The sequence below is a fragment of the Caretta caretta genome, chromosome 1 (genome assembly GCF_965140235.1).
Source record: "Caretta caretta isolate rCarCar2 chromosome 1, rCarCar1.hap1, whole genome shotgun sequence".
Taxonomy (NCBI): domain Eukaryota; kingdom Metazoa; phylum Chordata; order Testudines; family Cheloniidae; genus Caretta; species Caretta caretta.
Genome location: NC_134206.1, coordinates 37,416,042 through 37,431,361, shown reverse-complemented (window position 1 = coordinate 37,431,361; position 15,320 = coordinate 37,416,042). Strand labels below are relative to the sequence as shown.

At 41.9% G+C, this 15,320-nt stretch overlaps 1 protein-coding gene across 5 annotated transcripts in view; it reads left to right on the top strand.

Annotated features, from left to right (window-relative positions):
* Positions 1 to 11,116: 11,116 nt before the first annotated feature.
* ALKBH8 (alkB homolog 8, tRNA methyltransferase) overlaps positions 11,117 to 15,320 on the top strand; it is a 76,485-nt gene continuing 72,281 nt past the window's right edge. The window contains exons 1-2 of one of the 5 annotated variants that reach the window (XM_048844456.2): positions 11,117 to 11,156; positions 15,085 to 15,274. In XM_048844456.2, the coding sequence (XP_048700413.2) occupies positions 15,146 to 15,274 (129 nt within the window). In that variant the 5' untranslated portion in view covers positions 11,117 to 11,156; positions 15,085 to 15,145. Of the gene's footprint in view, positions 11,157 to 11,289; positions 11,328 to 12,554; positions 12,643 to 15,084; positions 15,275 to 15,320 lie in introns of those variants that run through there. The other 4 variants (XM_048844466.2, XM_048844477.2, XM_048844447.2 and 1 more) reach the window with 4 other exon arrangements.

Below are 15,320 nucleotides of genomic sequence, written 5' to 3'. Positions count from 1 at the left end.
ATTCAATTAAAATGCACAAACCAATATGTTCGTTTTTTATTAAATAAAGCTAGCGCTGTCAAGTGATTAAAAAAATGAATTGTGATTAATCGTGTGATTAAAATAATTAATCACGCTTAATCGCACAGTTAAACAATAATAGAATACCATTTATTTAAATATTTTGGGATGTTTTCTACATTTTCAAATATATTGATTTCAGTTACAACACAGAATATAAAGTGTACAGTGCTCACTTGATATTTTTTATTACAAATATTTTCACTGTAAAAATCAAAAGCAATAGTATATTTCAATTCACCCAATACAAGTACTGTAGTGCAATCTTGTTATAAACTTACAAATGTAGAATTATGTACAAAAAATAACTTCATTCAAAAATAAAACAATGTAAAACTTTAGAACCTACAAGTCCACTCAGTCCTACTTCAGCCAATTCCTCAGATAAACAAGTTCGGTTACAATTTGCAGGAGATAATGCTGCCTATGTCTTGTTTACAGTGTCACCGGAAAGTGAGAACAGGCGTATGCATGGCACTGTTGTAGCCAGCATCGCAAGATATTTATGTGCCAGATGCACTGAAGATTCATATGTCCCTTCAGGCTTCAACCACCGTTCCAGAAGACATGCATCCATGCTGATGATAGGTTCTGCTTGATAACGATCCAAAGGCAAATAGGCCCAATGGCCTATGTTAGATGGGGTGGGATCTGAGTTACTACAGAAAATTCTTTCCTGGGTATCTGGCTGGTGAATCTTGCCCATATGCCCAGGGTTTAGCTGATCACCATATTTGGGGTTGGGAAGGAATTTTCCTCCAGGGCAGATTGGAAGAGGCCCTGGAGGTTTTTCCTTCCTCTGTAGCATGGGGCACGGGTCACTTGCTGGAGGATTCTCTGCTCCTTGAAGTCTTTAAACCACGATTTGAGGACTTCAATAGCTCAGACATAGGAGAGAGGTTTTTTGCAGGAGTGGGTGGGTGAGATTCTGTGGCCTGCATTGTGCGGGAGGTCGGACTAGATGATCATAATGGTCCCTTCTGACCTTGGTATCTATGAAAAAGCTGATCAGACCAACACATGTTCATTTTCATCATCTGGGTCAGATGCCACCAGCAGAAGATTGATTTTCTTCTCTGATGGTTCGGGTTCTGTAGTTTCTGCATCTGAGTGTTGCTCTGTAAGACTTCTGAAAGCACGCTCCACACCTTGTCTCTCTCAAATTTTGGGAGGCACTTCAGATTCTTAAACCTTGGGTTGAGTGCTGCAGCTATCTTTAGAAATCTCACACTGGTACCTTCTTTGTGTTTTGTCAAATCTGCTGTGAAAGTGTTCTTAAAATGAATGTGTGCTGGGTCATCATCCAAAACTGATATAACATGAAATATATAGCAGAATGTGGGTAAAACAGAACAGGAGACATACAATTCTCCCTCAAGGAGTTCAGTCACAAATGTAATTAAAGCATTATTTTTTTAACAAGCATCATCAGCATAGAAGCATGTCCTCTGGAACGGTGGCTGAAACATGAAGGGACATATGAATATTTAGCATATCTGGCACGTAAATACCTTGCAACGCCAGCTACAAAAGTGCCATGCGAATGTCTGTTCTCACTTTCAGGGGACATCGTAAATAAGAAGCAGTCAGCAGTATTTCCTGTGAATGTAAACAAACTTTTTGTCTTAGCAATTGGCTGAACAAGAAGTAGGACTGAGTGGACTTGTAGGCTCTAAAGTTTTACATTGTTTTGTTTTTGAGTTATGTAACAAAAAAAATCTACATTTGTAAATTACACTTTCACAATAAAGAGATTGCACTACAGTACTTGTTTGAGGTGAATTGAAAAATCCTATTTCTTTTGTTTACAAATATTTGCACTGTAACAATAATCAAAAAAATAATATAAAGTGAGAACTTTGTATTCTGTGTTGTAATATAAATCAATATATTTGAAAATGTAGAAAAACATTCAAAAATATTTAATAAATTTCAATTGGTATTCTATTGTTAAACAGTGTGATTAATCACGATTACATTTTTTAATCACAGTTAATTTTTTTGAGTTGGGGACCTGCATGAAAAACCTCCTAAGCTTATCTTTACCAGCTTAGGTCAAAACTTCCCCAAGGTACAAAATATTCCACCCTTTGTCCTTGGATTGGCCGCTACCACCACCAAACAAATACTGGTTACTGGGGAAGAGCTGTTTGGAAACATCTTTCCCCCCCAAAATCTTGCACCCCACTTCCTGGGCAAGGTTCGGTAAAAAGCCTCACCAATTTGCCTAGGTGACTACAGACCCAGACCCTTGGATCTTAAGAACAATCCTCCCAACACTTGCACCCCGCCTTTCCTGGGAAATGTTGGATAAAAAGCCTCACCAATTTGCATAGGTGACCACAAACCCAAACCCTTGGATCTGAGAACAATGAAAAAAGCATTCAGTTTTCTTACAAGAAGACTTTTAATAGAAATAGAAGTAAATAGAAGTAAAGAAATCCCCTCTGTAAAATCAGGATGGTAGATACCTTACAGGGTAATTAGATTCAAAACATAGAGAACCCCTCTAGGCAAAACCTTAAGTTACAAAAAAGATACACAGAAAGAAATAGTTATTCTATTCAGCACAATTCTTTTCTCAGCCATTTAAAGAAATCATAATCTAACGCATACCTAGCTAGATTACTTACTAAAAGTTCTAAGACTCCATTCCTGTTCTGTCCCCAGTAAAGCAGCATACAGACAGACCGAGACCCTTTGTTTCTCTCCCTCCTCCCAGCTTTTGAAAGTATCTTGTCTCCTCATTGGTCATTTTGGTCAGGTGCCAGCAAGGTTACCTTTAGCTTCTTAACCCTTTATAGGTGAGAGGAGTTTTCCTCTGGCCAGGAGGGATTTTAAAGGGGTTTACCCTTCCCTTTATATTTATGACAGTGTTCCATGACTGTTTTTATGATATATGAATACCCTCAAGGATTCCTCTGGGAAGTTATGGTTTACAAAGAGATGGAGGAAAACAGAATGTTTTCTCAGCAAATAGATTAGTGAGGATCCTTGGGTAAGGTTGCATAGCTTTCGGACTGCCTACCAAATCCTAATTGTTTGTGACAGAAATGAGTTTTGTCAGGTTAGTGCAAGAATTTGACTGCAGGGATAGAAGAGAATAATATTATTGAAAACCAGCTATTTTGCAAAATAATACTTCATGTCTCACTTTCCATGTAGAATAATGAGCAAAAGGAGAATGTAAAGGACCTGTGGCATGCAAGCAAGCCTTTGAAGGAGAGAGAATCATTTTCAGTCTTTGGTCTGCCCAAGAAAACACTAGTGTTTTCCAAATAAGTTGCTTGCAACTAAAATATTTGATGATGGGTATAAGAATCTGGACAAGCTACTCATATTGAGGATAGTGATTTTGAGGGAAATCATTAGTTCACACTAATTCTGTAAACATCTCCTGACCTTACTAAGAAGTGAACTAATATACATTAATAAACCTGCCAGCTCATTACTGGATGTCTTCCTCCAGCTTGGCTGAGTTGGAGAGAAAGGATCTTCTAGGTAGTGGAAAGTCATGTGTTACCCAGTTCCGCTCCCGGTCAGTAGAGGACTCAGTAACCCCTAGAGCAGAAGAAAAGGAAGTACTAACCTGAGACCATTGAGGACTAGGCTTAGGAGAGAGCTAGAGGTTGTGTGTGAACAGGAGCAGCTGGCTACAGTCAGCTTCCTGGGAGTGGGGCTAGCGCAGAGGCTCTCAAACTGGGATCGGGACCCCTCAGGGGGTCACAAGATTCTTACATGGGTGATCGCAAGCTGTCAGCCTCCACCCCAAACCCCACTTTGCCTCCAGCATTTATAATGGTGTTAAATATATAAACAAGTGTTTTTAATTTAGAAGGGGGGGTCGTACTCAGAGGTTTGCTATGTGAAAGGGGTCACCAGTACAAAAGTTTGAGAACCACTGGGTTAGGGGTTGGGTTTGAAACCGTTGGGTTCAACTTCATTGTCACAGTAATCTGAAGTAATTGTGCCTAGGGAATTTGCACTTTTTAGTTTCTAGCAGCCTTAGGCTGTGTTTACGGGAACCCACCGAGGGCAAAGGCCTCGTGTTTGGAGCACTGCCAACACTTGTGCCAAACTTGTGGCACACAGAGCGTGCCACCAAACATCTAGAGGGGACCCCATACCACAACACTCACAGCGCCTCCTGCAGTGGGGTTGGTGTTGTACGTTGGTCTAGATTGTGGGTTGCTTTTTGTGCATTTGTGCGGGGTGTAATGGGGAGTCAGAACCTCCTGTATGTCCCAGTGTGGGCTACCCAGACCCAAGATCTGGGTGGACAGTGGTAAGTGAATGCTACACACCTATTACTCCCCCCACGGCAGCAGGTGGGCAGAGAGAAGGGTGGGAGGGGTGGGAGTGGGGCCAACACCCTTTATGGCCAACCATCAAGCAGTGCTTGGGTTTCTCTCCACATCTAATCTTAATTTAAATCTTAATCATAAATCTTAATTTATGCAATAATTAAATGGGTTTTTGTTTGTTTGTTTTAAAATTAAGTTGTTTTTCAGAAAAGCTTTCAAACTGGGAGAACCAGAGAATACATATGGTTGGCCAGCTATTCAGTAAGAAACTTTTTAAACTTATCTAGAGATCAAAACTAACTTCAGCTGGCCCACTCTTCCATGGCACCAGTACTTTCAAGTTAGGGATTTTGTTTGTCAGCTTTCTAGGAAAGTTGTTTTATACACAAAGCTAACTTTAATAGAAGTGATGGTGTCAATTCAGAAAGAAAAAATATATAAATATTTTATATAAATCTTTGCAGACAACTTCCCAAATAAAAAATGTCTCTATATGATATGCTGGGAAAAGGATGTGGACAGACAAACTATCTCAGAGAAATGGGATTTGTTTTGGAAAAGAGGACCAGCAACCTCAGTCTGTAGCACAATAAAAGAATATTTCTTTAAGATACTGTTTCAATGGAACCTCACACCAGTCAGCTTAAATATATGGAATGGGGATAAGTGTTGGAGAAAACATGGTGAGAGAGGGGATTTTATACATATATGGCGGACATTCCCAGTCATTAGAGAATATTGGGATGCAATTCATAACCAAATATCACAAATTATTTAATATTTATTACCAAATTAACCTTTGGTAATTCTCCGAGAGCTTTCTAGCCAAAGTGGTCACGCAAAAGGAAATGAAGAATTAATCTCTCATCTGCTAGTAGCTGCTAAGCTACTGATGGTCTCTCATTGGAAAAAAAAAATAAATAGTTTCAACTCCAGAGAAAGTATTCAAAAAATGTGGGAGATTGTCATGAAAAAATTAATGCACCAATCACATACCCAGCAAAGTAGACCAAAGAGAAATAGATACTTAGATATGTGGTTACCATTTATTCAATACTCAGACAAAGTACTTTCACCTACCCAAAAATCAGCACACCTGCCCATTTTATTTTTAATATGAACATTTGATAGATATGCCTTGTTTGTAAAATATGTGAAATCAGAGACTTCACTCAGTTTAATAAAATCACTAGAAAGAGCGTGTCATGGATAGTGTAAGGATGTTCACACTGCAATATGGTAACACCCGATTAAACAAAGAGCTCAGATGACTACATTCCTGTACAATGGTTCTATAAACAAAAGTTCACTGTTGTAATGGTTGTTGTTTTGTGTTTATATTGCAAGGATTTGTAAACTTGTTAAAACTTCCTAAATAAATAAATTGTTAAAACAAAAAAGCCTTCAGTATGAAAGTCTAGTACTGAAGAGCACGAACGCATAATCAACTTGACATGCAGCACAGAGCTCCCTTCATATCTTCCTGAAGAATAAGAGCCTTTGGCGTTGTAGCGATTCGTTATGGAGAATTTTACTATCCTGACTGGCAGCTGTAACATATTTTGAATTTAGGTCAACAAACATTTGTCAAAGCTCCTAACTACTGTATGAACATTTTCCTGAAACAATCTGCCTCTGTTTCGTCATTTATTGTAATACTCTTCAGCACTATTCTTCTTGAGTTGTTCTAAGCAAGTCTCAGGTCTTTTCTTATTTCTGATAATGGATTTCATTTCAGATGGCAAAAATGGTTGGCCTATATGCTACCTTCTTGTGTGTTTCTCTTTGACTGGGTTTGAAAATGACAGCAGGTATAGTGGGGTCGCATTGGGCTGAATTATGGCTTGGAGTGCCCACCCAGGCAGGGGAGTTAGAACCCCTTGCCACCCTTGTGTGGACTACCCATTGGGCCAAGAGCACAGATGTTAGTGGTGTTGCATGCTTCTTTACTCTCTTATGAAGTGGGCAGGGTGTGACAGGGAATGGACAAGGCCCCCTGCCAAGGCACCTGCTAATGCAGCAGAGCCAGGGTGAAGAGTGTCATAATTTTCTGCTGACACATCAACAGCAATTTACTTCCCACCCCTAGAGCAAGGGGGAAACAAGAAGGAAATTGTGCCTCAGAAGGGAAATGTTTGCAGTTTTTCAATGAACTTCTAGAACAAAAAACAGATCATTTTTTGGTAGAATACCATTTTTGGTTTAAAAAAAAATTACTGAAAAATGAACCAAAACCCCAAAATATTTACTGAAAACTGATTTTTTTTTTACCAGAACATTTTCAGCTTTTGAAAAACTGGAAAATTTTGACAAAAATGAATCTCTCTCTCTCACACACACACACACATATACTTACAAATTGTTTTGGTTGAAAAGCCATTTTTTGTTGAAAATATCTTTCGATGAACTTTCGGCCAGCTCTAATCCCCAGTATTTTGTGAGAGATTTTGTGTGTTAGTCAGTGATAATGTAGGTGGACATATGCAGTTGCCTGTTTGTGGGTGATCACTAGGAATCTGGTGTCTGAAGGAGTGTCTGTGTTCATGGGTGTGGGTGTTACTATAAAAAAAGGGGCTGTGTGGTACCTCAGGGGTTAACTCCTGGTATATGTGGTTCTGCGTTGAGTACGATATGGCATTAGTAATCCTAAGTAGTTTTTTGTATAGTTTTCATTCATGTGGAAAAAATTCTGCCATTTTTTACCAAGAGGTTCTTGATATGTTTGCAAAGAAGACACTGAGACACTTAATGCCAAATATGCACAATTTTGTGACCAATGCCAATCTTAAATAGACACTCCTAGGACAAACTATACAATACCTCTGTCTTCCTGTTGGCAAATGATCCACAGGAGGATGAAAAGCCATCTTCATCCAAAAGATGACAGAGAAAATGCCCAGAGCAACCAGCTGCTCCTCTGCAAGAATCTAGCTGTTTACACACTGCACAAATCCCAATCATCCTGTTTCTCCCAGCAGTACCTACCAGTCATGCATTTTAATGATCAGATTATGAATAAAAGGGTGTGTCACACAGCAAAGCAGGAGAAATGTGCTCCTGTTAATTCTCTCTGATCCAGAATTCAGAGATGCAAAGCAGGTGGCTAGAACCATGAAACCGAAACAACCTCTGGGCAGCAGGTATTTCCCACTTGCTGGAGATTGGCAGTGAAATGCCATCTTAAGTCATTAGAATCACCTTGTGAGTCATTTTTCAGATTTCAGCGATTCCATGCTGTAGCTCTCAGAGAAAATTCTACCCGAGAGAGCAGCTGTCAGCATTGCGTTTGGATGTTCTTCCCCCACTATTAACTTCAACTTACAAAGTGCAGTGAGAGGTTAACTAACCCTCACAACACCCTGTGAGGTAGGTGTTATCATCATCCCACTTTTACGCATGGGAAAACTGAAGCCTAGAGGTCAGTGCTGGAATTTACGAACATTCATATGGGACGAGTGGCCTGCTTAGGTCCATAGGGGCGTTAAGGGAATTTTCAGAAAAGCTCGTTAGTTGTGCACAAATCTTTGTGGTGCTCCACAGGGTGAGTGCTCCCTTAGGTTGGATTTGGGACATGTATAAGAGGCTGGCTGTTCAGCTAGGATTTTCCAATCAGTACAAGTACAAAGAAACTGTTTTAGCTAATAGAAAAGGAGTACTCGTGGCACCTTAGAGACTAAGGACATTTGTTAAAGACAAAAGATGTTTGTTAGTCTCTAAGGTGCCACAAGTCCTCCTTTTCTTTTTGCGAATACAGACTAACAGGGCTGCTACTCTGAAACCTGTTTTAGCTAATGTGTAATGGAGAAAGTGTTCTACTGGTTTGTGTGTGCTATACTGCCCTCTGCTGGCATGTCATTTCCCTCTGTAATGATCTGAGCTACTGAAGTGGATCCAGATGAAGCCTGATCTTTTGAAGGTGAAGATTCTGTGTGTGAATTCTATCTTTCAGCACTGTTCCATACCATAGATACAGATTTACTCCCACATTTACTGTTCCTCACACCCTTGGTGCTGTCTTACTTACATACACTATTCCTGTCAGAAATATTGAAAATGTAAGATGTTACCAACCATGCAGTTTATGAATATAAATTAATCCTCCACAGTTTAAAGCATGTGTTACATTTTTCTTGTGTCCCTCATTTTGGGATGCATTCTCCATTGAACAGCATGCAGTTGGCATTGGCCAGCAGAAGATCATATGAAATAGCAGGCCGATGCCTGAATGGATGAGCCTTTCCTAGATCACAGCAATTCTGGTATATAGCCATTGTCACCCCTTCTCTCCACATCCCCACCGCAATTCCCTCTGCTGCAGCCAGCCTGTCTGGAGAGTCCAACTCCAGGAGTCAGGTACTGCTGGAAAGAGTAGGAAACACTCAGCCCTGCTACCACATTGCACTTCTCTCCTCTCCTCTGGCACAGTGCTGGAGGGAAGAGCTGCATAAAGGAATTTGGGTATGAGGAGACAAAACAGGTGATTATTTTTTTGTGGGGAGGCAGAGAGAAAATGGGGCAACAGAGAATTCTGGGAAGAGGAAAGGTAGAAGGCAAAGGTAGGCTGAAGGGAGAACAGGAATCAGGAGGAAGTGGACGGAGGAGTTTTTCTAAGAGGGATGGGACTAGGGATGTAAAATGTTAACTGGTTAATCGGTAAGCATTAGGCTTACTGGTTAACTGACCTTAGCCATGAACCCCAGCCAGCCCAATGCTTACTGGTTAACCAACCTTAACCATTAACCCTGGCCACACTGGCTGGCCCTCAGCCCTGCTGGCCGGACCCTGGCCCTGGCCTCACTGCTCCGGCCGGACCCCAGACCTGGCTGTGCCAGCTGGATCCCAGCTCTGGCCACGCCATGCCAGACCCTGGCTGCACTAGCCAGACCCTGGTCCCAGATCATAATGCCTGGAGATGGGATCCAGTCACAGAGTCATGGGACCGCCGTGGGTTGAGTGCACGGTGGGTTCACTCTCCAACCCCACCACGCGTAGAGAATCCCCTCCACCCTGCACTGGGAGAAGTATATATTTGCCTAGGCCAAGGCCAAGTGGTAGATTAATCCAGCCCTGGATGTGGTGACCCATCTAGAATCTTCCCATGATACACTGATGGGTTGCCACCACCCACTGTTTGAGTAACACTGTAGAGGACAAAATGAGGAAAGGAAAAAGAGAACAGGAGGAGAAAAGAAAAGGTGAAAGGAAAGCACAGATGATTATGAAGAACATAAAATCCAAGAGGAAGGGAAAGATATAGAGAGAAGAGGGCAGAAATAAAGTTCCATTCAGGCCATGTGAGACTAAAAATAAGAAGCTAAAATCTGATTCCTTCTATGCCTTTTTATGCTGCTCCAAAGGGAGAAAGTGCGGTATCCAGTTAAGAAGGGTAGTGAAAGGAGAGGGATATCTCACTCACCTTTCCCTGCTTTCCCTCCAAACTCCTTCTGCTTTCACTTCCCTTACCCTGCCCCCCACCACTCCAGGCACCGTCGCCACAGCCTTGCTTTTCACGATGAAAATGTGGTCCCCAAATACATATCAAAACAGACAACACTGTGTTTGGGGATTTATATAATTACCATCTCTAAAGCACCTACCACCTTAGTATCTAGATGCCATAGACAATGAAGAGGAAAGAATCCTAACTTCTGCGTGCAAAGATACTGAAAGAAAAGGAGTACTTGTGGCACCTTAGAGACGAACCAATTTATTTGAGCATGAGCTTTGGCTCACGAAAGCTCATGCTCAAATAAATTGGTTAGTCTCTAAGGTGCCACAAGTACTCCTTTTCTTTTTGCGAATACAGACTAACACGGCTGTTCCTCTCAAAGATACTGAGTTTTCTGTCCCTGTCTTTCTCTGTTTATAGATGCTATCCAGATCAGCGAGGAACACATGCTCAAAATAAGAATTAACAAGGCTACATATTAGGATTCAGAACCTAGTGGGAAGTATATTTGGTTTTCTTTGGGGAAAAACAGAAGACTTTTCCGGTTCGAAATCAAACCTGCACTCTTAGGTGTTCAGTTTCTAAGCTAAAGATCTAAAGGCTAAGGTGTAGACTAGTGGTTTTTTCAACCTGTCGTTTGTGGACGCCTGGGGGTCCACAGACTATGTCTAAACTTTCCAAAGGGGTCTGCACATATGAAAAAAGGTTGAAAACCACAGGTGTAGGCCAGTGGTTCTCAACCAGGGGTCGGCGGCCCCTTGTGCGGGGTCACAAGCAGGTTTCAGGGGGTCCACCAAAATAAACCAGAGAGCAGGGCCAGCATTAAGAGTCACTGGGGGCGGGCCCAGGAAAGAAAGCCAGAGCCCGAGTCCCACTGTACGGGTCTGAAGCCAAAGCCCGAGCAACTTAGCTTCGTGGGGGGGGGCTTTGGCATGGGGCGCCTGGCAATTGCCCAGCCTACTATCCCGTAACTCCACCCCTGGCTTTTAATCCATTGCAGAATCAATGCAGAAAACCAGTTATTGTGGCACAGGCAGGCTGTGGAGGTTTTATAGCATGCTGGGGGGCTGCAGAAAGAAAAAGGCTGAGACCCCTGCCATAGGTCGGCAGCAAAACCTGCCTCACCCAGGGCCACGTCAGGGCGGGGTGTGATACCGCACTGCCTCAGGGGTCCTGCAGGGTGAGCACGCGCAGGAGGAGACGTTGAGACCACACAGCTACATGGGGACGAGAGGGTTAACCGGGAAGGGACGCTGCCCGCCACGGGCATGACGGGAGCTGTAGGCAGTGAGGCTCATGGGAGTTGTAGTCAAGGTTTCCCCAGAATGGCTGCCTCCCGCAAGGTAACGCGCGTGGCTCCCTCTGCCACCTTCCAGCGGCTGCGCGGGTCTCAGCTGAGCTCCGGGGGCCACGCTCGAAGCTGGGCGGACGCCGCTGGCGACTACGGTGTTAACGTGACCAGGAGTAACGGCCTGTTGTCAAACCCAGTCCCTGCGGGTGGGCTGGAGCTCAGGGTCTGTGCTGCAAGGGGCGGGGGGAGGGGTCACTGCGTCTGAATTTGGTCTGACAGCAGCCGGTTCAGGGCCCGCTCAGTGACATGGATAACTGGGGCTTTAGGAGACCATTCATCTCTCAGCCCAGGGCAGAGTGCAATTCTGCTCAGCCTTGCCATGCTGCCACGGTGCTGTAGGAGAAGGTCAGTGTTGGCAGCAAGGTCCAGTGGATAGCCCACAGGACTGAGAGGGTGGAGACGTCTTCTAACTCATGCTCTGCCACTGATCTCTGCATGAATTAGGGAAAGTCGCTTCATTTTTCTGTTTCCCTTCCCACCAGTGCTTAATTTTTGCCAGGGCTGAGCCCCAGCACCTCTGAGCTTGCTGCAGAAGTTATGAATGTAAAAAAAAATTGCTTGAGCCCCGGCACCTCTTGCGTTACAAATTAAGCACTGGTTCACACCCTTTTCCTGTCTTCTCTAGTTAGCCTGTAAGCTCTCTGGGGAAGGGAACATTCTTATTGTGTGTTTGTACAACACAATGGGGCTGAACCCAATCTAATCTTGACGGGTGAATAAATAATAATAATTTCTGGAATTATTATAATTAGTGACAGGTTGAGCCCAGATCAGACCTCTAGATCTAGCCAGGTCTGAATGTTGGGAGTCAGTTTTTAAAATACAAACCTAGATTCAAATTTTGCAAATGACCCCACCTTTATAAATGGGAGGTTCAAAGCACTGCAGACTTTGTGATATTTGCAGCCCTGATCTGTATCTGAAACTTGCATCTGGAGCTCATCTCCGATTATAATCTTTGACTTTGTAAATAAATGCAAAGTAGATTATGCAGAACTTTAGCGATTCAGACGGAAGTCCATCTTGTCACCCATTAGTGTTTCATGTCAGCAATCTTACACAATAAGGCCCTGATTCTGCAATGTGTTTATGTAGACCTGCATTGAAGTCAGTGGACTTCCATACAGGTGCAGGAGTTGCCTCTCATTGCAGGATGGGGACCTTAATGGTTAAAGGGTATAAAATAAGACTATTGTGTCTATGAGAAGTTATATATTGGACCAACAGTTAACTAATGACTGTGAAACTATACATGTTATCATGAATACGCTACATTTTATAGGCAATATTAAAAACATCATCAAGACATTATGGAAATAATAGGTAATAGGATTTGAAGGATTGCTCCCCCCCGCCCTCCTCTCTTCTTTTCTCTGTTTTATTTCCATTGTCTATCTAGGAATCTTTTTCCAGAAGTGCTGAGCACCTGCAAAGTGAAGTCAGTCACTTTATAACTGGGCATAGTGCTCCATCTGCTGGTAACTAGCATACGTAACTACAATCTAAATTAATCTTGCTGTTCTCTTCAGAAATTGCTCCTAAAACATATGGGGCCAGTCCAGGCTCTCCATTGTTGAGCAAAACTCTCCATTAACTCTTTCCATTAATTTCATTGTGGCATGATATGGATCATTATATTCACAGCTAAAACTGCTGGTAGAGCATGATTGTTCCTGTGTTTTTGTTTTAATTTTGATGCATTTTGAGGGGTTGTTTTTCAGTGCAAATGAGTTAAGGTCCGTAATAAGGGGTTTGAGTCTCCATTGCCTTGTACCTTCTATGGTAATTTTGACCTAGTGCAAAGTGGGTAAAAAAATGTTACAAAATGGGAATGATAGAGTTTTTCACTCACCATGCAAAGGTCAAAGGGCTTGATTTTGTACCATTAAAGTTAATGGGAGCTTTGTCATTGTTTTCAATAGACATAGGACTGAGCCTTAAATGGATATGTAATGTACAAGACAGTGGAAAATCAGCCCCAATATGTGCAGGCAGACAGTGTGCAAGCTTTCCTATAGAGTCTGCCATACCATTGTCCTTAAATCCCAACCTGTGTTTGCCTTTGATATTCAAGTCCCTGGGCTGATTCTGAAGTGGTTGATTAGTGAATCAGGCCAGAATTGCTCCAGCAATAAAAGAGGTCTAGTTTCAAGTCTCTCAGGAAAATTGTGTAACTGATTTCTCAAAATGTGTTCTTACAAAGATAAACAGAAGTTTTAACTTTGTTCTTATATTTTTCTCTGTGTTGTCCTCTCCCAAGTGAAAACTAAATTAACTGCACCTTTTGTTTAAGCAGGTATGAGTTTCCCTTGTCTTTACCTGGCTGATTCTTGTTTTCTTGTATTCTGAAATACACATTACAGGCATTGCTATGTTCCACGTGTTTCATTATTTTGTTTTGTTTTCAACTGCAATCTATTTCAGATAAGAAAAGTATTCTGAATTTGCAGTTTTCATAGGCAAATGTGAGCGCCCTTCAAGGGACATGGCTGTGGACTGAGCCCACAACTTCCTCTAGCTTTCTCATTCATAGGAGACCGCAGGGAGAGCAAGTGGTCATTTACACTAGTAAAACAGGGAGTACTGGGATGCAGAAAGGCAAATCAGAATTGAGTATAGGCTAAAACTGAGATCTGTTATCCTTTGGAATAGTCTCCTAAAGGAGACAGTGAATGCCCCATCACTCAGGACTTTTAAAATAGATAGGACTGCCACTAATAAATGTAATAATGGGGAATAATCACACACTGTTAGGAAGATGGATTAGGTAGCTTCATAGATCTTTTCTGCCTCTGTATCTGTGTTTCTGTGATCATGTAAGTGACATATTTCATTAGGGAGTGCTTTTCCCGTCTGAACTGGTGCCCCAGCATGGTATTAAAGTAACTGCACCAGCAGAGAATCCCCTTTCTCAGTTCAGTTGTAAATGTGAGAACCTGGCTGTTCAAAGATTGCATGACACTACTTGGCAAAGAGGTCAAAGACAGAATGAGCATGGAAATTCTCCTACCCCCCTCAACCCTATGAGTAATCAGTTGAAACACATTTTCAGAACAGAGCTGTTGCTGCTGTCCCTGCTGGAACTTGTTGTATTGATCGAGGACATCACTTTCCAGTGCTGGCAATTCATTTTCTTTCACAAGCATTTGAATTCACCTTAGGGTTTAAGAAGCTGGGAGGGAAAGAGAGAGAATTGTTTTTTGCTTTTTTTTCAAAGGAATTTCTTCAGCACTGTTTCATTTCAGGGTTCCAAATTTGTTATTTCAATTTTTTATTAATTATAGTTCCCCTTAAAAACCATAGTGGAGGAGCAGGTAGGGTGAAAAATTAATGTTGCAAGCTTGTGAATAAAGGAACAGAATGGGGAAGAGATTAAATACTGAAATAAAAAAAACATCTGGCATTATATACTATACTTAGGACTCCCCTCATAGCAGCCGAGCTGGTTGGGAATTTTTTCTTCCCTAATATATAGCATAGATTGCCCTTTATCTTGCATGAATCACCCCCCAGAAAAAAAAATCCTGTGGGGATGAATTGAAGGGGAAAAAACAGTCTCTGCATTCAAGTTAATTTTGTGATCCTCTCCCCCCATCCCCTCCAAAATTGTAAGCTAAATGAAGTTCCCCATTCCTACCTGAAAAAGGACTTGTGAGGGAGGTGAATAATCTCACCGAAACAGTGTGAATTAGGTGAATTTTGTTCTCCATTTTTCAAATGGGGAAAAAAATGGGACATTCGCCCAAGATCTGTGAGGGATTTGTATTCAACATGGTATTAGAACAGAGGTGTTATTAGTAATAGAAATAGTGGATTTTTTACAAAGGAGTTTTATGTTGTCAGCGGCTCTTTAAAAATTATTTTAAAACGGCCTTTGAATAAATGACATATTCATTTTTTTTTTTTTTTTTTTTTTTTAGGAATCTTGAATGTTTTCTCCCGTCTGCTGTGGCCTTGTCTTTGCAAATCTCGAGTGCAGAAATGGACAGCACCAGTCAAAACAATCTGAAACGGAATAAGTCTGAGAAGAAATTATTGAGGAAACAGATCAAGGCCAGAAACACTTTAATGAGGCATGAGGGCATCGAGTGTGTATCGCACACCACAAAGGTGACGTGAGGTTCCAATTGTTATGTGAGCCTGACTGCACAGCTTA